Source organism: Emydura macquarii, unplaced genomic scaffold (genome assembly GCF_026122565.2).
Source record: "Emydura macquarii macquarii isolate MOO-44397 ecotype Brisbane River unplaced genomic scaffold, CSIRO-AGI_Emac_v2 contig_2205, whole genome shotgun sequence".
Lineage (NCBI taxonomy): Eukaryota > Metazoa > Chordata > Testudines > Chelidae > Emydura > Emydura macquarii.
The window spans coordinates 3,339,232-3,362,178 of record NW_027132342.1 but is presented as its reverse complement, the minus strand read 5'-3'; the positions used below and the strand labels follow the sequence as shown (position 1 = coordinate 3,362,178).

The 22,947-nt window shown below is 37.9% G+C and overlaps 1 protein-coding gene across 3 annotated transcripts in view; it reads right to left on the bottom strand.

Annotated features, from left to right (window-relative positions):
* Positions 1-22,947, bottom strand: part of AEBP2 (AE binding protein 2) — a 90,941-nt gene that overhangs the window by 48,103 nt on the left and 19,891 nt on the right. For all 3 annotated transcript variants that reach the window (XM_067559177.1, XM_067559178.1, XM_067559179.1), the window contains exons 2-4: positions 18,853-19,060; positions 15,218-15,325; positions 700-886 (exon numbers count right to left, since the gene is read on the bottom strand). In XM_067559177.1, the coding sequence (XP_067415278.1) occupies positions 700-886; positions 15,218-15,325; positions 18,853-19,060 (503 nt within the window). The remainder of the gene's footprint in view (positions 1-699; positions 887-15,217; positions 15,326-18,852; positions 19,061-22,947) is intronic.

Here is a 22,947-nt window from a genome sequence, read left to right as displayed (position 1 = left end):
ATACTCAGACCTCAGTGGTTCAGGAACCAAATTAGCAATCATCATTACCCAAAAGAGCCACAGCAAGCTCCAGAAGGTCCATCCAATGAAGGCCTAACAGGAAGCGCTTTGAATGCAAATTAGACACGCTACATAGCAGAAAGAATATTTCTGTTTTGATTTGTAGCTGATCAAGTGCTTTACACTATGTTTTCATACTGGATCTTGAAGCCATTGGCACCTTCAGAGCAAATGCTGAAAACATTAAAATTCTTAAGTTTTGAGCTGAACTCATTCTTCAAACCAGAAATGAAGATTCTATTATTCAAAGTGATTTTCTCAGATTTTTTTAGTCATTTTTATATGCTAAAAGTGATCAGATGTAATTTCAGTATGTAATTTAGTAAAGTTTTATAGCTCACTTCATAAAATTTATTTATTTTTTTTCCCCCACCTACTATCTACATGTAACATGTTAATTTTCATATCGGGAAAAACTTTCCCAACAGTCCCTCTGCACAATTAAAACAGCCTCTCTGCACGACTGTACTTATGCTGCCCCACTGCCTGTCAAATATATCCTAGGCGTCTCTGATTTTCATTGGAAAGAGACCTCAAACATGCAGCGGGGAGTGGAGAGATCCCATGGTGGAAGGAAAAGGGGAAAAGAAGATAATACTGTCAATGGAGATCAAAAATCCATACAACTCGCACACTTACGTAATGAGCGTCGTCTTTTGTTCTTTAACTTCCTTCTTTTGTTCATTCCTGCTTTAGAAGGAGATTCCTCTTTGGCCTTTGGCTGGCTGGTAACTTTTGAAGAGTTCTGTTGGCTGAAGTGTGTGGGCACATGACGAGCCAGCCCTCCCTGAGACGCAAAGCTGGCATTACACCCACCAACCACACACTAAAGAGAAACAGAATGAAAAGAGAATATCGGGGATGTCATGTAGCAATCATTCAAGGTCGCAGAGAGACTGCAGAGAATTGATTTGTTCAACATTTACATTTTTTTAGTTTACCTTTTCTGACTTGAATTCCTGCAAATTAGAAGCAATCAATTCAAGTTCTCAAAGAGCATGAAATTCTATGCAAGAACAGAAAAACTCATACAAATTCCCATCCTAATTTCTGTGACATATTTTTCCAATAAAACACTTTTTTTCTCTGCTGTACAGCATTCTCAAAGCTGAGAAAAATCTTATATACTGCACCTACAGCTCTTGCTGCAAGAAGCAGATCCATTCACTCTCATCCTTAATGAGATTTCCCCTTCCAGTTCAAACTTACCCCTTTCTCAAACCTTTCCATTCACAGACTAGCTCTATTATGCAGTTATTCTACAAACTTATTTACCTGCAAAATATAATGTTCCCTTATATCTACCTCTTCTACCTTTCCTTGTGACAATTCATAGTTTGAAATAATTTTCAAAAGTACTTTTTGAGCTTAATAATTACTCTGAAGCACTATATGATTTAAAAACAAGCATCTTTTATTAAAGATACTGTAATAATAATCAAACTTGTTTGAAATTTGTAAGTATCCCAGAGTTATTTTGCAATAGTATGGTTACTTTACATATTTTCTCAAAATATTTGCTAATTAAAAGATAATGACAGAAAACAAAACAGAAAAACAAAAGACAAGACCAAGAAATCTTCTGATCATAAACACAAGAATTAAGGATATAGTCAGTGTTCTCATATCTGGTGATATATAACAGTTATTAAATAAATGGTAAATTATAAAACAATCTTTCAACAATGCACAAAATTCAATATTTGTCTTAGTTTTAGTTCATTAACAAATGTTTTAATTTCACTTTAATCGGAGGGGCCAATCTTTGCTCCAGGGCCACACACCTGAAAACAGAAGTTTCTAATTCTAATGCTTGTTCTGGGATGAGAGAGAGAGAGAGAGAGAGAGAGAGAGAGAGAGAGAGAGAGAGAGAGTGTGTGTGTGTGTGTGTGTAAATATCACTGCCTGAAAATGAAACAATATGCTCCTATCTCTCTCTCCCTCGCTAATATCACTTCATTGTTTGAGCTTGGCCTGCATCCTCTTATTGCCCGTTTCATCTATCTTTTGATAGTGAGGCATTGTAGCAGATCCAACAGCAGTTTGAAGAGTGAGGGAGGCTATAACTGTGCAAGTAATGACATCAATGTGCAGACCACGGAATAAAACCACAAACCTCTTCCTCACCTACACAGACCTTGTGAATTGGGCTGAATGAATGGAGGAGCCAAGGCTACCACTTAGCATATTCTGCTCCCTCTTTCCCAATTGAGCTATGGCTACAGTAGAACTGAAGTAAAATTAGTTGTTTCCCCTGGCCCAGAAGGAAATCTGGTCAGCAAACGGCTTTCCTTGATCACCACAGAAAGCAGCCAAGCTCGTTCTCTCACTTGAGAAGTCAAATGCAAAGTCCTTTAAAAAAGGGACTGGGATTCCTGCAGTCATGCAGTAAGCGTAAAGCTTTAAAAGTAACAAAAAAGATGCACTGTACTTTATGACAGTGAAAATAGAAGCTGAAGACAAATCTGCATCCTCTTTTATATGCTATCGTACAGGATAATGTAGCAAAACCAGAGCAAATTATACATCTGAATTCATTAAGATGGAGATTAATTTAATAATTAAATTTTAAGCAAAATTTTCTAAACACTGATGAACTAGAGAGCACAGCCAGATAAAAAGCTATGCAAGTAAGTTTCATTTTAGAAGTTGTGTATTTTTACTTGTGTGTTCACTGTGTTCTTTTAGTTTCTCTTACTACTAGAAATGTTATGAAATGTAGTTTGGAAGTTTCCTTTCACATATAATTAATTTAAATTTATTTTCAATATTTTTAAACAACTAAGAGCTAGGAATCGAAAAACACATGGTCCACTTTCCACTTCTGATCATAAGTATACTATCAACTAAAATGAAAACTGCACTGTGAAAACTACAAACACAAACACACTTTAAGACACCATTTAATCTCTGCAACACTGTCCATCATGGAAGCAAATACTTAATTCCTAACAATACTTTCAATTTCAGGATACTAATGAATATTAATATGATGTGTACCATTTTTATGCTAGGTTTCCAAACAGTGTTTCCTTAAAACTCTCAAGTCATACACAAATGATAGCACACAGTTATGTGGTCAATTACTAGATGGAAATAGTAAAATTATCAATAATGCAGAAAAGGCAGAAGTGTTCAATAAATATTTGCTCTGTCTGAGGAAAAAAATAGATGATATAGTCTATCATATAACAATACTTTTTCCATTCCACTAGTATCTCTGGAGGATGTTAAACAGAAGCTACTAAAGTCAGACATTTTTAAAATCAGCAGGTCCTGTTTAACCAAAAGCAAAAGCAAGACCGCCCCAGAGAATACCTTGTCCCACTGGGATAAGATGGAGGCACAGTAACACAAACCTTTTCCTGGTCTACCAATACAGGCTTTACGATATGCGGCCCAAGCCGTTGAGTCTCTCTCAGCAACTTCCTTCACCTCAGGTAACTAGGTGCAGCTGTTGCCCCGATGAACTCTTGGCTGGTCAAGCTCTTGTGACCACACAGGAATGGACTAAATGGCAAACGATAACTATGACTGACCACTTGGTTAAGTGTTGAAGAAGAAAATAGCTTGCATCCAAGAGTTTTAAAATAACTGACTGAGGAGCTCGCTGGACTGTTAAAATTGCAATAAGTTTTGGAGCACTGAGGAAGTTTCAGAAGATTGGAAGAAAGCTAATGTGCCAATTTTTTAAAATGGTAAAAGGGATGACCTGGGTAACTATAATCCTGTCAATCGGACATCAATCGTGGGCAAAACATTGGGGCAGCAGATACAGAGCTTCGATTAATGAAGAACTAAAGGGAGATAATGTAATTAATAAAATAGATCCTGTCAAACTAATTTGATTTTTTTTATTGGATTACAAGTTCGGTTGATAAAGGTAATAGCATTGATGTAATATAGACTTTTGTAAGGTGTTTGACCTGATACCAGACAACATTTTGATTAAAAAATTGGAATGGTACAAAATTATCATGACTCACACCAAATGGATTAGCAACTGGCTAACTGATAGGTCTCAAAATATAACTAAGCGGGGGAATAGTCATTGAGCGGGTGTTTTTCCAGTTGGGTCCTTCAGGTATTGGTCCTTGGTCCTACACTATTTAACATAATCAATGAGTTGAAAGAAAACACAAAATCATCACTGATAAAGATTGCAAATGACACAAAAATTGGGCGAATGGTAAATAATGAAGAGGGTAGGTCACTGACTCAACTCTAGATCACTTGGTAAACAGGGTGCAAGTAAACAGTATGAGTTTGAATACAGTTAAATGTAAACGTATACATCTAGGAATAGGGAATGTAGGCCATCATTACACAATGGGCAACTCTATCCTGGGAAATAGTGACTCTGAAAAAGATTTGGGTGTCCTGGTGTGTAATCAGTCCCAAAGTTATGCTGTGGCCAAGAGAATAACATGATCCTGGGATGGATAAACAGGGGAATTTCTAGTAGGAAAGAAGACATTTTATTTTACTTCTCTATCGGGTACTGTTATGACTGCTACTGAAATACTGTGTCTGGTTCTGGTACTCACAATTCAAGAAGGATTTTGATAATTTGGAGATGGTTGAGAGAAGAGCCACAAGAATGATTAGAGGATTAGAAAACATGCCTTCCAGTGACAGACTCAAGGATCTCAACCTATCGGGTGACTTGATTACGTATCTACATGGGGGACAAATACCTGATACTGGGGCAGAAATGTTTAACACAGAGTAATTAGCCACTGGAACAATTTACTAAGGGTCATGGTGATTTTTCATCACTGACAATTTTTAAATCAAGACTGGATACTTTTCTATAAGACATGTTTTAGGAATTATTTAGGGAAAATTCTGTAGATCCTCGTTATACAGAAGGTCAGACTAGATAACCAAAATGGTCTCTTCTGGCTTTGGAACCTATGAATCACGTAAAAACAACTAAAAAGTGCATCTGTGGACAAATCGAACACAGTGGTCCAGGATCCTACTATCATTTACACAACTGTAAATTTGGAGTCACACCAATGTGACTTGAATTACTCTGAATTCATACTGACTTAAATAACAATCGTGGCTTAGTCATGTAAAAAATATACCAAACTTGTAACCAGGAGAAGGATGAAGACAACTATGTGAAAGCATCATTTCAAACAAAAATTTTGTCTCTTTGGTAGTTCTGAAGCCGCTGACTTCTACATGAAGACAAGGTGGTTTCACAAAAGGAAATTGAACGTGATTAAAATAATACTTGTGGCTCTCTTATTATTTAGTCTTTATTTAAAAAGAATTCTCTATTTAAGCTATGATACACAGTCTTCTTAAGTTACACTTAGAAATCTTCCTAACTCCATTAGCTCTGACAAGGTTGGAGCAAAGTGGAAAACCAGAGCCGAAGTAGAACCATTATTCCTTGCAAAATTTAAAGTCACACCCTTGTCAATGTGGGCTACAGCTCAGAAAACAGTTCCAGGGGAAAAAATGGAATATTATAAGCATGACATTACAAACTTATTAAATGAAAGTGAAATGGTAACACACTCTACAAATATGCCAGGTAAATGCGTACCAGACATGCTTCTGGAAGGCAGGTTCATAAGTCACAGTGGTGTTTCTAGTCTGCTTGGGTGGATTACACAGCTGGTCACAGCCTCCCTGTTCTCCAACCACACACTGACAGCATGGTACATAGATATTCAAGAGCTCCACCACAAAAATCAGCACTTGAGTTCTCTTGCTCTATCCAAAACTCAGATCTTTTCCAGGTCATTGCTGACACAGCATACTTACATACTCAAGTAAGCGCAGTTTACATCTAAAAAGCACCCAAAAATGGTTATAAGTTAAGTAATTTAGCCTGTAACCAAGATACAAAAGTATTTATTTATAAGGACCATTTGTTTTACTTTGTCTTCATGTGCCATGTAATTTGACACTAGCTGGTTAGGTTATTACAGCTAATTAAAAGAAGTCTGTAGTATACCACAGAATACTTTGTAATGAAGAAGAAATAGAAGAGAAAAATGTCTTACCTGTTCTTTTCTTTTTTTCTCTAAAATAATATATCCAGCAATCCGTTACTAATGGGTTATGTCTCTTCCTCTCCAAAGATATAGGAGCAGTTCAGGCTGTCAGTTCAGGATCTCTGGACTTTAAATCCCATCCAATCAGCTGCCCACCAAATACTTATACAGCTTTAGAAGACCTCTAATTAAATCAAACTCAGCTATTACACAACTTTAAACCCCCCTCTCTCTCTCTCTCTCTCAGATCATGAAGTTTTTTTGGTTTTGTTTATTAATACCAAAGGGTGGGTCCGGATTGGTGGATATGTTACTTCAAGAGAAAATAAGTTAACATGTAAGAAGTTTAATTTCTCCAGTGTACCCATACCCACCATTACTAATGGGCAGTGATGAACTTTGAATTTAATTTACAGAATAAGCAGGGAAAAGCAAGAAATGGGTAGTAAAGAAATAAAACAGAATATTTGCTATAATCCCTTTTAAATATAAATGCTATTTTGGAATCATAGCTTGTGCTATGTAAGAAAGGATATATCTATACAAACTCTACCTTAGATTTCTCTTAGGAAATCCAGACTCTTTCTGACCACACAGTTCTTCTCATTAATAAATTAAATAATGATTTTAACCCATAGGTAGCTTTTGTAAATATTCCAGCACCTGATCCACTAAAATGATAGCTTTAAAAGCTTTCACTATGCAATTTGTTTTTGGATAAAACATGCACTTTTCATCCTTCATAATAATGCCAATTTAATAGATAAAATCAACCTCACAAGTTCGATCCTATGTCAAACATGCAGTTCTGGTTCCCTCTTTCAGAACGTCTCAATTTACTGTGGACCAACAAAATGTGATGCCCTCTAATATCTAGCAACATGTGGATAGGAGTATAAAATTTAGCAGTTATCTGTAAAATATAACTTTTAATATTCCCCTACAGATTCAAATAATACCCTTTGTCAGAAATAAAAAGTTCTCTTTGCACACCAGAGCTTTTATTTTTATGCGGTTTAGCCAGATCTTAATTTCTATGGTCAGGTTTTAAAAAAAAATTCGCTCCAAATTTTAAAACCAAACTAAGTTTAGTCCTGGTATTTATTTAGAAAAGACAGAATTACTTTAGGATTTAATAAGAAGTGACACAACACCTATGCTGCTTTCAGTGGGAATTTTAGAAACTTTCAATGCTACCAGATTTTAACTTCAATGGGTGCAGAGTTAAGCTAAAGCTAAGCACTTCTGAAAATCCTTCAGTATTAATGTACTCAATTCTGGAAGATGAAAACATAGAACACTACCTACATGTTTTAGCTACTAAAAAGCTGACATGTTGGTCATCATTTAAATTTGATGGGACTGACAAATAAAGAAGATAGACTCTAATCACTGGGACATGGTCTGAAAAGAAGTTATGTTGCTTTTGTATTTCTGTTAGATTCAAAGAAATTGTCTCTTTTTGACAGAAATCAATGTGAAATTTGCAAATAAATCCAATCGTGGTGTTTCAAACATCTGTCATCTGCATAAACCTTGCAGATTTGAACACTATTATTGCTAAATTATCTGTCTGCTTAAGCAATCTGCCTTTATATTTTATACATTCTTCATGTGCAGCACTCTGATGGAGAGAGAATACTTTGCCAGAAGAATAACTGGCAGAATTCAAAATAAAGACCGGAGCTTCCTGATTCTGTTTGCTGGGTTATGCAACTGTCATTCCACCGTCATGCATACCACATGTGCTCATCCCTTAATGAGTTCTCGAAGTGACTGGCGCTAGCATGAACTCTCAGTTATTTAATGCTCTCTCTTTTACTATTGACCAGGGCTCCCATACCAGAGCCTCTGACAAGTGTTCATGTTGGAACCAGTTATTACTTTAAGTACTAGTGACTGTAGAAGCAAACCCTGCAAGAGAGATATAAGAGAATAGGAACACACCCACAGGAATCATTTTATCTGGGAAGAAACAGCTACAATGTCCTCAATGTAGAGTCTTGCATACAGAGATGTTTCTATCCAGGGTTACAATTTCCCAGATTAAATCTCACTGAATTATTTCTGGATCAATAATTAATTGTTGCATTTTGCCTTGAACCCATCACTTCTCTCAAGCATATAAATCCTTTCAGCATATGTCAAGTTCCTGTTGACTTTGCTGAGAGAACTGTTTTTGAAGAGTCTGTTTAGTACATCTAACATCTTAACCAGGTAACTTCCCATCTATGTTTGCTTTATCAAGATACGACATAATAAGGGCCACTGCAAGTCCATCTCATAAGCACTACATTCAATTGTGGGGAACCATCAGGGTGGCTGAGATCATTAAAAGTTCAATATTAATCATGTCTGTGATAAGCAAATAATAGGACAGTTTAAGGAAGTATAAGGGAGACATCCTCTTTTCTAGAAAAGGTAATCAGTTATCTGCGATTATAGTGTTCTCTGAAGAGAACTATTTCAGCAAATTACCACCGTTGGGTCTATATGTATTTGGACAGCCACAGCCCAAAAGTTCTAAGTCACATGACTCAAAAGAACATCTCATGCTATTCATGATGTAGATAGCTGGCCAGTCATCCAACAATTCCTTCTTATGGGGGGCAAAATACTTTCAGAATCATCATCAATTAAGGGAGAGAAATACCCATAAATTACCTAACCCTCAGCTCTGTAGGAAAAGTGATGTACTAATAAGAATTTATTAAAATGTACAGTGTATATTTAGGGAACAACAGTTACATGTAAGATAGACACTCAAGTACATATCCACAGTCCTGAGCAAGACTGCACTCAGGTGGCTAGCCCATGCCATCGTGGCTATGTTGCTATTTTTAATGAAATAGCTCCATCAAAGCTGTCTTAAGCATGCCTCCCTATTGCAGAGCAGACACACCTTCAGTGACTGGCATGAGGGTTTACATGCTTCCTACAAATATGTATATTAATCCTATTTAATGTATAATTAATTGTCCATGTTCTCATTAATCACATAAATGCTGAAACCTTTTCTAATCCAAAACAACTGTATGCCTCAGTGACATTTATTGCAATAAATTCCAGGCTAAATTTTTTTAGGAGTTGGATTACAACTCCCCTCCCCCAAGACTTTAAAACTGGTTATCTTTCAATTTAATTAACATATCTTTTTCTTGCACTATGAGAAAGTACCCAATTTACTCTCTTTACACTTTATTAGTCTCCTCCCCAAACAGTCATTTCACCCTTTCCACATAAGAAATCCTTAGTTGCTCTTCTCCCCTCTTTTTTACTTTACCTTTTTTGAAACAGACTGACCAGAATTGAACAGTTTTCCAGGTGAATTCCAGGTACCATTGATATATATATATATATATATATATATATATATATATATATATATATATACTGTCATAGTTTCATTATTTTCTTCTTTCCCATTCTTTATAAATCCTCATATTGTTTGCTTTGTTTTGAGCACTGCTGCACAAGTAGAGATTTTCACGGCGCTATCCACAATGGATGTCTATACTGCAAACACAGGTATAGGGACCTACACTTGTTGACTCTATTTTCAAGTCTGTGCATTTGAGTGTGCACACTGCATTGTAAAGCTGGGTTTACAATTGCTGGACCCAGGTATCTCAGTTGTGCTAATGCATCCATACTGCACTACACAGACCTTCTGACTGGGATCTGCAGCTTGAACTGAGTCCACATTGCAAATTGACAAGGGAGTTGGGTTCTAACCCACCAGCAGCACCAGAAGGATCCCGAGTGCTTGCTGATCCCGAGTCAAACTGATGTGTATGGAAGGATGGGGGGGCTTGGGCTCAAACCTAAGTCAGAGCAGAAGCTTAGCATGCAGTGTATACATACAAAGATGTCCATTTCTTTTTCCTGACAACTCTATTGCTAATTTACAATCCAAAAATGTGCATGATTAGTTCAAACTATTCCTTTCAGTGTGCGTTATCTTACATTTGTCAACAAGACACATGGCTTAACTCTGATCTGCTCCTCTGAAGTTCCTCAGTCTTCCAATTTAATCTTTTGCTAAATTGAGAATGGATCATTTTTTCAGTTCCTTGTATTCTCCTAACCAGTTTTTAAATACAAGATAAAACTTTGCTTCTTACTCCACATTAGTTTCCAAAGTGACTGAATTTAAGGATTTTTGAAAATTCCAGATAACTTACAGCTATTAGTTTTTTAAATCATTTATAGACACATTCAATTAATTTTAGTAGACTACACACAATTTTTTTTTTTTTTAAACAAAAATCATGGTAGTTTGCTACTATCATACATTCATCTAGACATTTTATAATTCTCTGATTCTTTTCAACTAATTTTCCTGGACTTGAAGAAAAGTTCCAAAATCTAATTCCCAGGGTCAACCCTAATGCCTTTTATAAAGATAACCAGAATACTGATTACCCACCCAGTCCAACTATAGGAGCCCATGCAATTTTAACAAGACATCATTTTTGTTTGTAACTACTACTACTTCTTTGGATGTGTAAAATTAGGTCTTTCTAAACTGCAGTGTTTTACTTGTTCCAGCAAGTCTTTTTGTCACCTCAATTTCTGACAATGCCTTAGTTTTATTATTAAAATGAGAAGGTCCAGGGAAAGGCTCCTTGCATCCCATACAATATTTTCTGTAGTGAAGACTGATACAAAAATCAGTTAGCAGTTCCACAATACCCTTATCCTTCAACGTGTAATTTTTTTTTTTTATCTTTCAGGAAGATGCTTTCAGAGAGCTAAAAGGATTTGAATCAGGATTCTCAGAGACACAATTTCTTGCTTTCTACCATAATAATACTTAGTTCTTATATCATAAGACCCATGGCCAACAGGTAGAGAGATTCTGAGGTGGGATGTACAAAAATGCCCAAGTTCTATATGACCAAATTCTCATACTGATGGGATTAGCCACCACTATAATTAACAGGGTTGAGAACCACATTAAACCAGACCATTAGGGGGTTAGTTGAAGCACTCAATCTCTTGAGTTTGGTCAGAACCTTTGCTATGACAAAAGTCTATGGAAATGCATTTCTTCCTAAAGTCTTATGCAGAAAAACGGTAGCGCATTATTCAGGAGATTTCCTAATAGATCTCCCTGGTGTTTGCCACCCCCAAAAAAGCTCTCCTCCACTATCACTTAATTTTGGTATCATTCATGTACGTCCATTGCCCACTTACTAAGCATGTCTGCAATCTTGTTTTCCTTTGGTGCTAGGTAAATGGCCACTAGGATTGTCCTATAGGATACAGCCCAATCCTACATTTGCAAGGCTTCCTAATACCGAAAGTGAGATTCTTCTTCTGTCTTAGCACTTATCTGAAACAGAGCGGCCTGAATTTCAGTTCGCTGAAAGTCCACTGGGCTTTCCAGCAGCCCTCATCTCCATTAACATTAATATGAAACTGCTACAATACCCAAAGAGAGACCACATATTTGAACTGTGCAGCCTTTCTTCATGGGTTCACAATACCTGTGGAGTAACTGGAGATCAGGGGAATATGAAGTCCATTCCTAATTGCAGTCTGACCCTTGATCTGCCACCTAGGAAGCTGTCCATTTCCTGAATGCCAAACAAGGCTCTGTGCCCACATGAATAGTCTCGCAGTATACAGATGTGTCATGACTAATCCATACATGGTTTTGATCTTCAGCACTGGCACAGCTCCTGTTGACGCCTACTCTGGCAAATCCTGCCTGCTAAATCCACAGTGTCCTGGATCCCATCCTGAGGCAAGAAAGCTTTGAGGTGAATCACGTCTAGTAGGACTTCTATGTACTTCTATGTACTTTGTGGGGACAAAACAGAACGTTGGGTAGTTAATCATGAACACTAGTGACTAGCATCCAGAGACATTATGAAATTTTCCTTTATTGGGTGAAGTTTGGCTTCCCAGAAATTCAGGTTAGGATTGAGTTCTTCTGCTTTCTGAGTTTCAGAAAGTCCTCCTTGAAATTAAAACCATTCCCAACTTTCACCAGGTGTCTCAGGTTTGATGAGTTCAGATGTCCTGCAATGTCTCTTGCTGATATGACTGAGCTCAAATGCATTCTCAAAGGGGATAATTTGAAGGAATTTCTTTGACATACCAGGCTACCTGACAAGAAGATTCTGAGAAGCAAATAATGACTAGGGTTAGCTATGCTCTGACTTGTAGCAAACACAGGGCTTCGCTGAAAGTAGGAGTTGCGGAGTGTGCAAAGTGTAGAGAGGACTCAGACTACTTTGGCTTCTGCTATGAAGCTGAGCAATTTGACTTTGAGAACTCATGAATTCAGACCCAGAAGTATAAGGCAGCCTCTTGAAAAAACTTTTTTCTGATGTAGATGAAGGATGATGAATGGATAATATACTTGAAACTGGGGGATATGGATTCTCTTTGGCCTTAGTTAGGCTAGCCTCCACCTTTTCGTCAAAGAGATTTTCTTGTGATATGGTAGGTCCTCAAGTGAATACTATATGAAGGCCAGATAATCACAGCCATGTGTGTCTGGATCCCTCAATGCTAGCTACCCCTTCTGCCAAACAACCTGCAAAGGATAACTGCACCTGAAGTCTGAATGCACTCCATCACTAATCATGCTCTTGAAGGACAGAAGGTGTAAACTCTTTTCCACTGCTCAAAATGGCATTTGCCAAATGAAAGACAGGTGATTACCAAAGTAAGCCATCAGTATTGCGGTCTGGTAAACCCTGAATAAAGAGCATCCAGTGCAGCAGGTCAGAGGAGAGCACTCATACTGTTAGTTCAATCAGTCTTGGCATTGACCATAGCATATTCTCCATCCAAGTACAGACTGTAATGACTCTGTCGCCACTATATTGGAGCAGTCTATGTCCCAATACCTGGAAATCATGGCACATAGGTGCTTTGATTAATTCAGTCTGAGTTCTGATACCTACATTTGGTGCTAGTGTCTCTGAAGGGAACAAAAAAAAGGGGGGGGCGGGGGGGGGAGAGGCAGTAAGTCCCACAGGAGTAGCAAACTTCCCTCAGAGTCAAAGTCACCAGAGGAGGTGTTTTTAAAAAATTACAGTTTAAGGAAAATACACCAGAGACACAAAAAATTAGAGGACAATAGGAAGAAATGTTGAAATTTCTCAGATTGAATGAGCACTACTAAATTGTAGTCCTTAAAGAGTTCTTTCCTCAACTTTTGCCAGAAAATACTGGGAACAGGTTAGCAATATCAGCACATGTAATATAAGATGCCTGCATCTAGGACAAATTGCTTGGAACTTTAGCTGTATGAGTTCTCACCAGGCCTACGTGCAAACACATTAACCTAAAAGCTGGAGTCCACCGTGGCTGGGATCTTTACAGAAGCTTCTGTCTTTTGCTAGGTAACTAACTCTGGCAATTATCACTGAAGATGAAGTACTTCATCATATTTTGTTGTATGTACTCCCCTTTAAAGCCGACATTTTCAAAGGCAAATGTCCCTAAAATTGAATTCTCTTTTACCTAATCTTTCATGGGCTAACCTTCCCTTGATTTAGAGTAATGCCCTGGTTGAATGCCTATTGCTTTTTACTCTTTACACTATACAAAAACTCTGACAGGAACAATCCTGTTGGTCTGAGCAGACTGATGATGAAAAAATCTGATATCTCTAACTGCTGCATAAGGACTATTCGGGCAGAATTAGTCAGAATTAGGCCCAATACAAGCCCACATGCTACCAGAAAGCTATAGGAAGAGATGATCTTTCGAACAATGACCACCAGTTGCCTCCATTTATAATACAGAAAAATTCTCATTTTAAGTCTCAAAGTGAGAGGGAATTAAAGGAGAAGTTTCATCTGATCATTCACTTTCAAAATTGTTTCCAGGACTAGCATTTAGAGCTGGATCAGTTACTGGAATAATCATATCTGCAGTTGTTAAGGATCTCTGACCCATCTATTGAACTTCTAAAAGTAGGAGCCATCACCTCCATGCCAATTTGAGTCCTCTGAATAAGCTTGAGGAGTGGCAATGAATTGCCCCGTGTCATTTATCCTCTGAGTCAGAAATCCTCCGATTATATTTGGGATGAAAAGTGACACTTTAGATCTCATACAAGATTGGAGAGATGCATTGCATTTTTTCATCCCAGACTTTGAATGTAGCTTCTCTTTTTCTGCCATTATGCAAATATGAGCTCTGCCGAGAAATAACTTCTGGCAGAGGTCATTACAACAAAAAAAATTCTATTTGAGAAATATAAATGACTTAAAAAGAAAACAGAATAGAGTAGCTAGGAAAAAAAATAGTGCTAGTTTTTAGAGAAGGAAAAAAATACTACCTAAGTAAGTTATCAAAGAGGAAGAAAACTCCAAATTGATGTTTCATCAAAATGATGAACCCTGCATGGAGGGAGAACTTCAGACTGGAAATAGCATGGGTGGGACTTACCATCAAGTGATCCAGGATTGACAGCTATGAACTGCCCCACTGTATCCATAAGAGGATGAAGCAACCCATTAATAACGGATAGGTGGATATGGGAATGATAAACACTACTATACCTAGAATCACAGGTACAGATTAGGGAGGGAGAAAGAGAGAGAGAGAGAAAGTTAGAAAATGCTATGCAAGAAATATAGTCAGCTACATGGACCTCTATTCCTGACTCGTATTTCCTTACATTAAGAAGAAATATGTTGATCATAAATATTATTCACTGGGTTTCAACTAAATTTTGTTTCTAAAAATAGCTTTCATCTAGATGCAGGATTCACATGCTTTTTTACTCAACAAGAGTGGAAGTTTAAAACAAAAGTCATGCTTCCACCTGTTTTTGGTGTAAACAGATAGGTTAAACTGGAAGCTGAGCTTCAGGAAAGACAGTTAAATTTAAGACTTCCATACCATTTCTGACAAAGGCATGGGGAACAACTGTACAAGTTCACTGGGGCAGGGATTGTGTCTTCATCTGTGTTTGTACAGTGATGGGATCCTTCTGGTGCTATCATAATATAAATGATTAATGAAGTGCAACTGTTCAAAGTTTGCCTTTCTTGATACTTTTAGAAAATCCTGCTGTGTTAACATGTATTAATAATGTAGTCCAGACGTAAGTAAAATTGTTTATCTTTTTCATCATACAGAACATTATTTCTTATAATAAAGCTTACCTTGAAAGGTTTGTCCCCACTGTGTGTCAGCATATGCCTCTGTAACCAACTTTGACTTGTTGAAGGTGTATTATATACTTTGCAACCTTTCCACAAGCAAACAAATACCTAATAAAGGAAAAATATGTCATTAATTCTTATAGAAGTCTAAAAGGGTATTATTTGATTATGTTATGAATACAAAACATGGTAGTTCAAAGGATACACAAAAAGTGTTTAGACCCTGAATAGTAAGAATTATGTGTTTTCTTGTAACAACTTGTCTAGAATTTTGGGAAAGAAATAAGGCCCACATGTATTCATGATCGTAGTTCTCTGGAACAAAGTTTTAGTGCCCAAGTGCTTCCCCCCTATAAATAAATTCAGGAGCTGCACCAACAGATATTTTCCAAACCTTGAAGTCCTCTAATGATTAATACTTACACTAAAAAAGAAAAAGAAAGATCCAAACTAACTGCCTTCCTTTGCATTCTTCTCATAAGAGGGAAGGACAAAATGGTTTATTCTCATATACAAGCAGCAGTCCATTTCTTGTATACAAGTGGAAAAAGTTAAAACTTCGTTTCAAGGTATTAAAAAGTATTTAAATAATTGTCCAACATTAATTAATTTTTGGATGCTCCAAACTAAACCACCTATGCACATCATTCCCATTACCGCATACATGCAGACATTTTTACTGTAGGATGGAAAAGTTGTCCTTGCCTCGTATGATTTTTTTCCCCCCACCTTAGGGTGTTGTGTTTTTCTATGGCATCTATCACCATGGAATCTAATTGCTTTCGGATAATGAAGAAAAAGGAATTTGTTTCTAGATATACATGTGGATTAATTCTCCTTCTAAGGTGCCAATTATTTCTATGTCCATTTCTTTCCTTCCATAAAACTCCAACTTATATTTTCCCTGAGTTCTCTCCACATTCTCCCATGGGTTCAAAATGCTCAGGACAAAATCAAAAAAACAAACAAACAAAAACAAAACAAACCCCCTCTTAAAAAAAAAACCCTACACGACTCTCCAAAATGAGCTTTAACTAGGCTTTTGTTATCCATCATATTCCAAAGATTAACCGATGCCACAAGCAGCCACATAGAAGTAATTTTAAAAAGCATGTTTTAATACATATTCATTTTCCAAATACAGAGCTGCTGAATTTTAGGTTACTGTCTTTAATCGTTACCTACAGAGACCCTAAATTTGGCTGTCAACATATATCATATATACAATCACCTTGAAACAATTCCTTCTGTAATTTTTTGCTCAACCTTCCCCTACACAGTTGCTTTGTTTTAAAAAAAAGTCCCAGTTCTCTGGGCTTTGGAGCAGAAACCTAAGCAGATGAAAAAGTAAAAGTGGTGCATTAAATGGACACCATCAACTTCATATTTTGGGGGTTTAAAGAGTTACAAATAATTTAGTGTATACATCCACCTCCAATCTCCCAGGCCAATTTCTGTGATTTTACATTTTTGATGCTTTCCTACTCTTTCCAAACGTTATTAACTGCAAAATGATGAAATAAAAAATTATTATACAGAAGTGTCTTTAAATTGATTTAATCTCTTTCAATTAATTATCCAAGGTATTTACTAATTTCATGTCCATGAGTAAAAAGAAAATGATCACCTCATTAGAAGCTTTGATGGGGCAGGGAATACTGAGACGGAATAGGGTGGAGGAAAGATGAAATCTCAACCAGGAACAACTAAGGCTATGTTCCATGTGCTGCTGCTGCTTCCCTCTCTCCTTTTCCTGTATAATGTAGGAGAAAAGGTGGCTGCTTCCTCTTCCCCTTCACCCTTTCCTTGTGCTGGAGGGAAGGAAGTGTATTGCATGCTGCATTCTGGTTCTGGAGCCTCTCTCGCTCACCGCTACCACCACTGGATGGTGCAGGTGGTAATGCGACAGGATGACTGGCTCCTGCCTAGCAGAGGAAGGAGGCTGCTATGGTTTGCTGCATGGGCAAACAGCCACTTTGGGCTCCCTGTTTCAGCCCCATCCTTAAACTAGTATGTTGGATTGCCTTTGATGGCAAGCGCTAGGCTATCACATTTGGGGTCTGGAAGGGATTTTTACCCAATGGCAAAACTGTCAAAGTGCCATATGGGTATCCATTTTACATCTGGCATGCTGGACATCTGTTTTTGGGTGCTTCAATTATAATTGTTCCAACTTTGTGTGACTAATGGGTTAGAAAGAGTTTGACTGACGTCCATGTAACACAATGTGCTGCATGTGCACTGGTCCGAGGCACGCAGCAGCTCACTATGGGCGGGTATGCCTCTGTCCATTGCACCTTATGGATTCCCTCATATTTTCTTTCCGACCTGAAGAAAGAGAGTGGGATGGGATTCTAGCTCCCAATAGAGTCCTTTAACAGGCCTGAAGGTGTAGAGGAAGGATGGCCTTCACACTCACCCTGAGGTTTACAGTACCCACAGCCATTGGTGTCATTTGGGGCCCACAATGGAAAAGTCCTGCTTGTAGTCTGTGGTGGTCACCCCAGTTGGGTATTAGTTCTTTTAAAAAAATGCAGCCTCTACATTTAATCATACTATGTTGAATGTGCCTCATTCTTCCCTTGCCGATAATTCTTGTTCTCTACAAGATACACTCGTGCATGAGTGGGTTTGAACACTCCACAAAAAAGCCATGAGCTGTTCAAGCACCTCACCAGCAGGTGGTGTACACACACCTATTTTTGTGAAAGATACAAAAACACAAAAGCACAAAATATTCTGAGGGCACATCTTGTAGAGACAGACCTGTCACGGAAACTACAAATACTCTTATAACTATGAGATCCTGCAGTTTCAAGAGAACAAGCTACAACTATAGGTAATTAAAAGAGATACTAATAGCTTCAGCATCCAAATAAACCAGCGCTTCTATGGACAATTTTTTTTTAAATCTTTTCCTGAAGAAGAGCACTATGTAAGCTTGAAAGCTTGTCTCTTTCACCAAAAAATAACTATTCAATTTTAAAGCCACATAATGGCAACTCCAACTTGCAACTGGAAACGGGTGCAGGAATAAAACGTTTATACAAAAGCTTTAAAAAAAAAAAAAAAAAAATCATTTAAAGAAAGTCAAGAAAGAGATTAAATATTAAGGTAACCACAATAACCTAATTCAAACGCAACATACATATTTTATCTTCTTTTGTATCTGTGACAATGCCCTTATGGCCAAACTGCTGTGGGAAAAAAATCTATTACATACACAAATTTAAAATATTTTTTCTGAATTTGATTTAAAATTTGGAGCTCGTAATTTTTGAATATCAGGTCAGATTTACATAAGAGTCTATCTTTAGACTTTTTTTTTTTTTTTAAAAATAAAGTCCTAGGCAGAATGGCTACTATAAATCATCCAGCACCCCATTACCTTCAGATGCTGCATTTCCTAACACAAGCTATTTTATCTACTCAAAGAAATTTGTAATGACATACACCAGCGTGCAACAATTTCAAATAAAGCTGCAATAACTGGCATCTAATTCATCATTCAACAAACACAGGTAGCTACTTTAAAGTTATTTGAAAACACAGAACTGCTGACATTAACTTCATGAAAGAACTACAAAATAGTATTACATATTGAAAGAGGACAGCAAAGAAGAAATAAAACCAACCCCTCCTCGCTGACCATCTACATGTATGGAGCGAATGTGATCTGCCAGATCCGGGCTGGAGTTGAAGCAAGCATGGCACTGGTCCCAACAACAGTTATAAGCAATACTTTTTGCTGATGAAGCAGTAACTCCTTGACCGTTCATCATAACTGGAGTCGAACGTCCACTGGAAATCGTGCTGTCTACGTCCATTATAGTGCTGCTTATGCTATAAAGGAAAAAGAAAAAAGAGAAAGTTAGTCCTTGGTACACATTAACAAATCAAACACTAGATAATGAATGTGTGGCTTTTAGTTTGACTTTTGGTCTCAGGCAGCCTTAATTTACTTGTTTTAAAGATTATTTTTTACTTAAAAAAACCCACTGATTTGTAATGGTTCATCATCTGAGTGGCAAGAGATCTGTAGTCAGACATTTAGTCCATATTACTTTTACATCCATGGTAAAATTTATTTTGATAGCCCTTAACCCATTCATAATAGTGAGAGCTTGTAAAAACAACCCTTTACCTACTTGCCAGAGGACTAAGTCTATTAAGCAGTGCTGAAAAATACCACAAAGCCAAGATTCATTTAGTATGGCACATCTTTATCCCCTATTTAACAATTTCTGCTCCCACTACTCTACCATTTCTCTGCAGAGCTACTCTTCTCATCCTTGCTCCACGAGGAAGAGATGTCTGCTGCATCTAACCACACAACTCCCCTCCTATGACACACAAAAGCTTTACCTCTGCTTCCTGTCTCCTCCTTCCTCGCCCCGAGAAAGATTACTAGTTCCGTGACTTAGTTGTTTTAAATATACTTATGTAAATATAGCAATCATGAAAGGAGCTAGACTGACAGCCCTGGCATGCAAAGTCACACAACAGGTAGAGCATAGGAAATGCAAGCCTCCTCACACAGCTCTGCCAACATGCTCCTACCCTGCCATGGAGAAATCAGACAGGTGAGAAAGAGCATTTAATTCTCCATGCCCGACTATGACTATCAACTGTATTTTCAGAATGCCTTATATTCATGTCAAGTTTTATTGGGGAATTATTATTATTAAACTATATATAGCCTTTGTTTTTGGTATGCATAGGCTTTGTTAGAAACAAGGTGTATGTTCTACTGAATTGTCAAAAACACAATGTATGTTCTACTGAAGCTTGCCAAATATGAACCGTTTGCCAGGTACTGTTAGCGTAGATCTTTAAGGCCTAATATTAGCTGTCCGCTACGGTCTACTGACCTCCAGCATGGCACTGTATGAAACTAGATCAGAAAGAGGGAACAAAGTGTATTGATTTTCTGTCACAAACAAGTACAATATAAATGTAAGTCAAGTTGGGCTAACACTTTGGAACAGACAGACAAAAGACGTAAGCTGTGATTGCTGCAAGCCTGCTCCCCAGAGTTGGTAAAGTATTGAACCACTCTCTGCTGATTTTTCTATGTTTAATAAATTGATTGAGAGGAGTTATGAGATGTTTTGTTAATCGATAATCAAAACTGAACCCTAAACAAGCTGAAGTACTGTCACATTATATAGCTTTGCAGTCTTTACCTGGGCCAGATTGAATGATGAAAGGTCTCATATCTCCTTAACAATCACTTAATAAAATCCAGTCCAACAGAACCTAATAATATACACTGTTTTTAAGAGAGGTTACTTATCAGTAACTGATGTTCTTCAAGAATGGCACTCATGTATTCGCACTAGAGGAATAAGGTGCCCCTGAGGCTCAGCTGCAGAAATGCTTTGAAAAAGCCACATCCTTAGGTCAGAAGAATGATATCATCACCTTTCTCTATATTAGGCATGCACCCCTTTCCAGCTTTACCCTCAGTTTTTTCTGAAACTACACACTTGATGTTATACAGAACTGAGGTAGAGGGAAAGGTGGGTGGGTAGCGTGGACAACAGTCACTGGAAAGTAATCTCTCTTCTTCAAACAACTTCTATACATTTCCTACTTGTGGGAGACTAGCAAATAATATTCCACCAGGAGGAGGATGGACAAGTTCTTAGCTAAACCTAGATTGCAGCACTGTTCTAACAAACTGGGCATTGAAGCACAAAGCCAACTCCAAAAAGAAGTACTTGGTGAACTTCTGTACTGAACTGCAAGTTGCTGCTCTGCATCTCTCTACCACGGGAACATGTCTAAGGCTCAGCACTGAAGCTGCGGTAGCTCTCATGGATTGGGTCTTTAAACTAGGGAATAGTGGCTTCCAAGCCAAAGTGCAGCAATATTCTATGCATCTACTAATCCAGAGTGAAAGTTTGTTTGGTAATGGGTTCTTCCTGACACTCTCCCAATAGGCTACAAATAACCTATTAGATTTTCAAAAGGACTTGGTCTTTTGCAGGTAAAGAGTGACCTTTTTACATCTATGGCACAGAGAGGAAGTTCCCTTGGATGAGAGTGAGGACTTGGGAGAGACATAGGATGGGGAAATGCATTGAAATAGATGAAAATATGACACCACCTTAGGCATAAGGTAAATGGACCCTCATGGTGATTCTCACTATGGCCCACAGTGTAATGTGGAATGGCTATCTAAGCACTGAGCTCACTCACCCTCTCAGCATATGTGATAACTATCAGGAAAGCAGTTTTGATTGATAAATGACAGAGGAAGTAAGAAGCTTATAAGGAGAACCCATATGCTTCTTCAACACAAGGTTTAAATCTCATAAAGCAGGGCTTCTTAATGTGTGGACCATTTATCATCCCCTTTAAAAACCCAGAGATGGTAGGATAAGAAAAAGTGAGTGTTGACTATTGGACTTGCACTGGTTTCCTAAGAATCATGTTTTGTCCTCAAAATGCCAAAAGAGCATGACACTTAGTGACCAGCATCTTGGCCACTTCCTTCTGTTTCTATTGCAAGGGATCCAAAACAGGACACACAGCATCCCACAGAGCTTAACTGTAGGGACACATAATGACCTGATAACTGGCTGTCTGAAGTTCGAGTAAATCATATGAGTGGGTTATCCTGTCAAATGCCTCCAGCTTTCAGCCCTCTGTGCCAAACAAGGTGAAATGAAACTTTTGTTGATATAACTCTCCTTTTCTGCAGACAGAAGGCACTGAATGTGGGCATTCATCTCTGGTATGATCAGCAAGCAAGAAGAGGAGCACATTTCTTTAAGCCCTTACAGGCTCAGGACCTGACATCTGTCTAACAAGATTCCAGGATTATCACTGTGTCACTCTGAAGCCTAGAATGACTGTTGAGTCAGTGTGAAGCAATGGAAATGGCTAAAAGCATGGTTGAACGCACTTTTTGTTTATATCATCACTCAACTCACAAACTTTGGGGAACATATATAAACAGCAACCCTGCTTACCACAACATAGTGCATGGAAACGAGCCCCTATTCTTGGATTTTTAATTCATAAAGTCATGTATTTAATTTAATACATGACTTTATGACTATGCGACAGCATAGGCTTTCAGCCATTAGTAGTCCCAGTAAGAAGCCAAGGGCTTCCCAAATACTACTGTATAATACTGTAGACTATTTACAACAAGATCTCAAGATAAGCAAAGAGTAAGGCTAGTCCTGAAGACACAAAAGCAAGTTCCATTTTCTCTCCGTGATCCCAGCAAAGGAACTGAAGCAGTTGAGAGAGTGCACTCCCTTAGTAGGATGCACCCTACCTTCCAATGGGCATGGCTTTTCAAGGCATATATCCACACACAGGAATGCACAGAGACCTTCACAGAAGGTTATATTAAGCAAATTTTAAATCATTCCCAAATATACCGTAGGCCCCCTTTTTTTTTGTTGCTATATGATAGCTCTGACAAGCAACAGGTCCTTCCACGCTCAGTACAAAAATCTCTGCAATGGTGGATCTCTTACAGAAATCAGGGAAAATATCTATCGGACCACCATTCAAACAAGTCACCAAGAATGTCCACCTCGCTTGGCTGGAAAGCTCAAACAGTTTTGGGACTGTGCGTGTGTTTGGAGAGAAACTCAAAACGCAGGCATTCTGAAGTTGCAGGTGGTTGAGACTACCATCAGAGCCCATCTTCTTACAATACTAGATATCTCCAACCTGTACAAAGAAAAAACCACAACACCAACTTT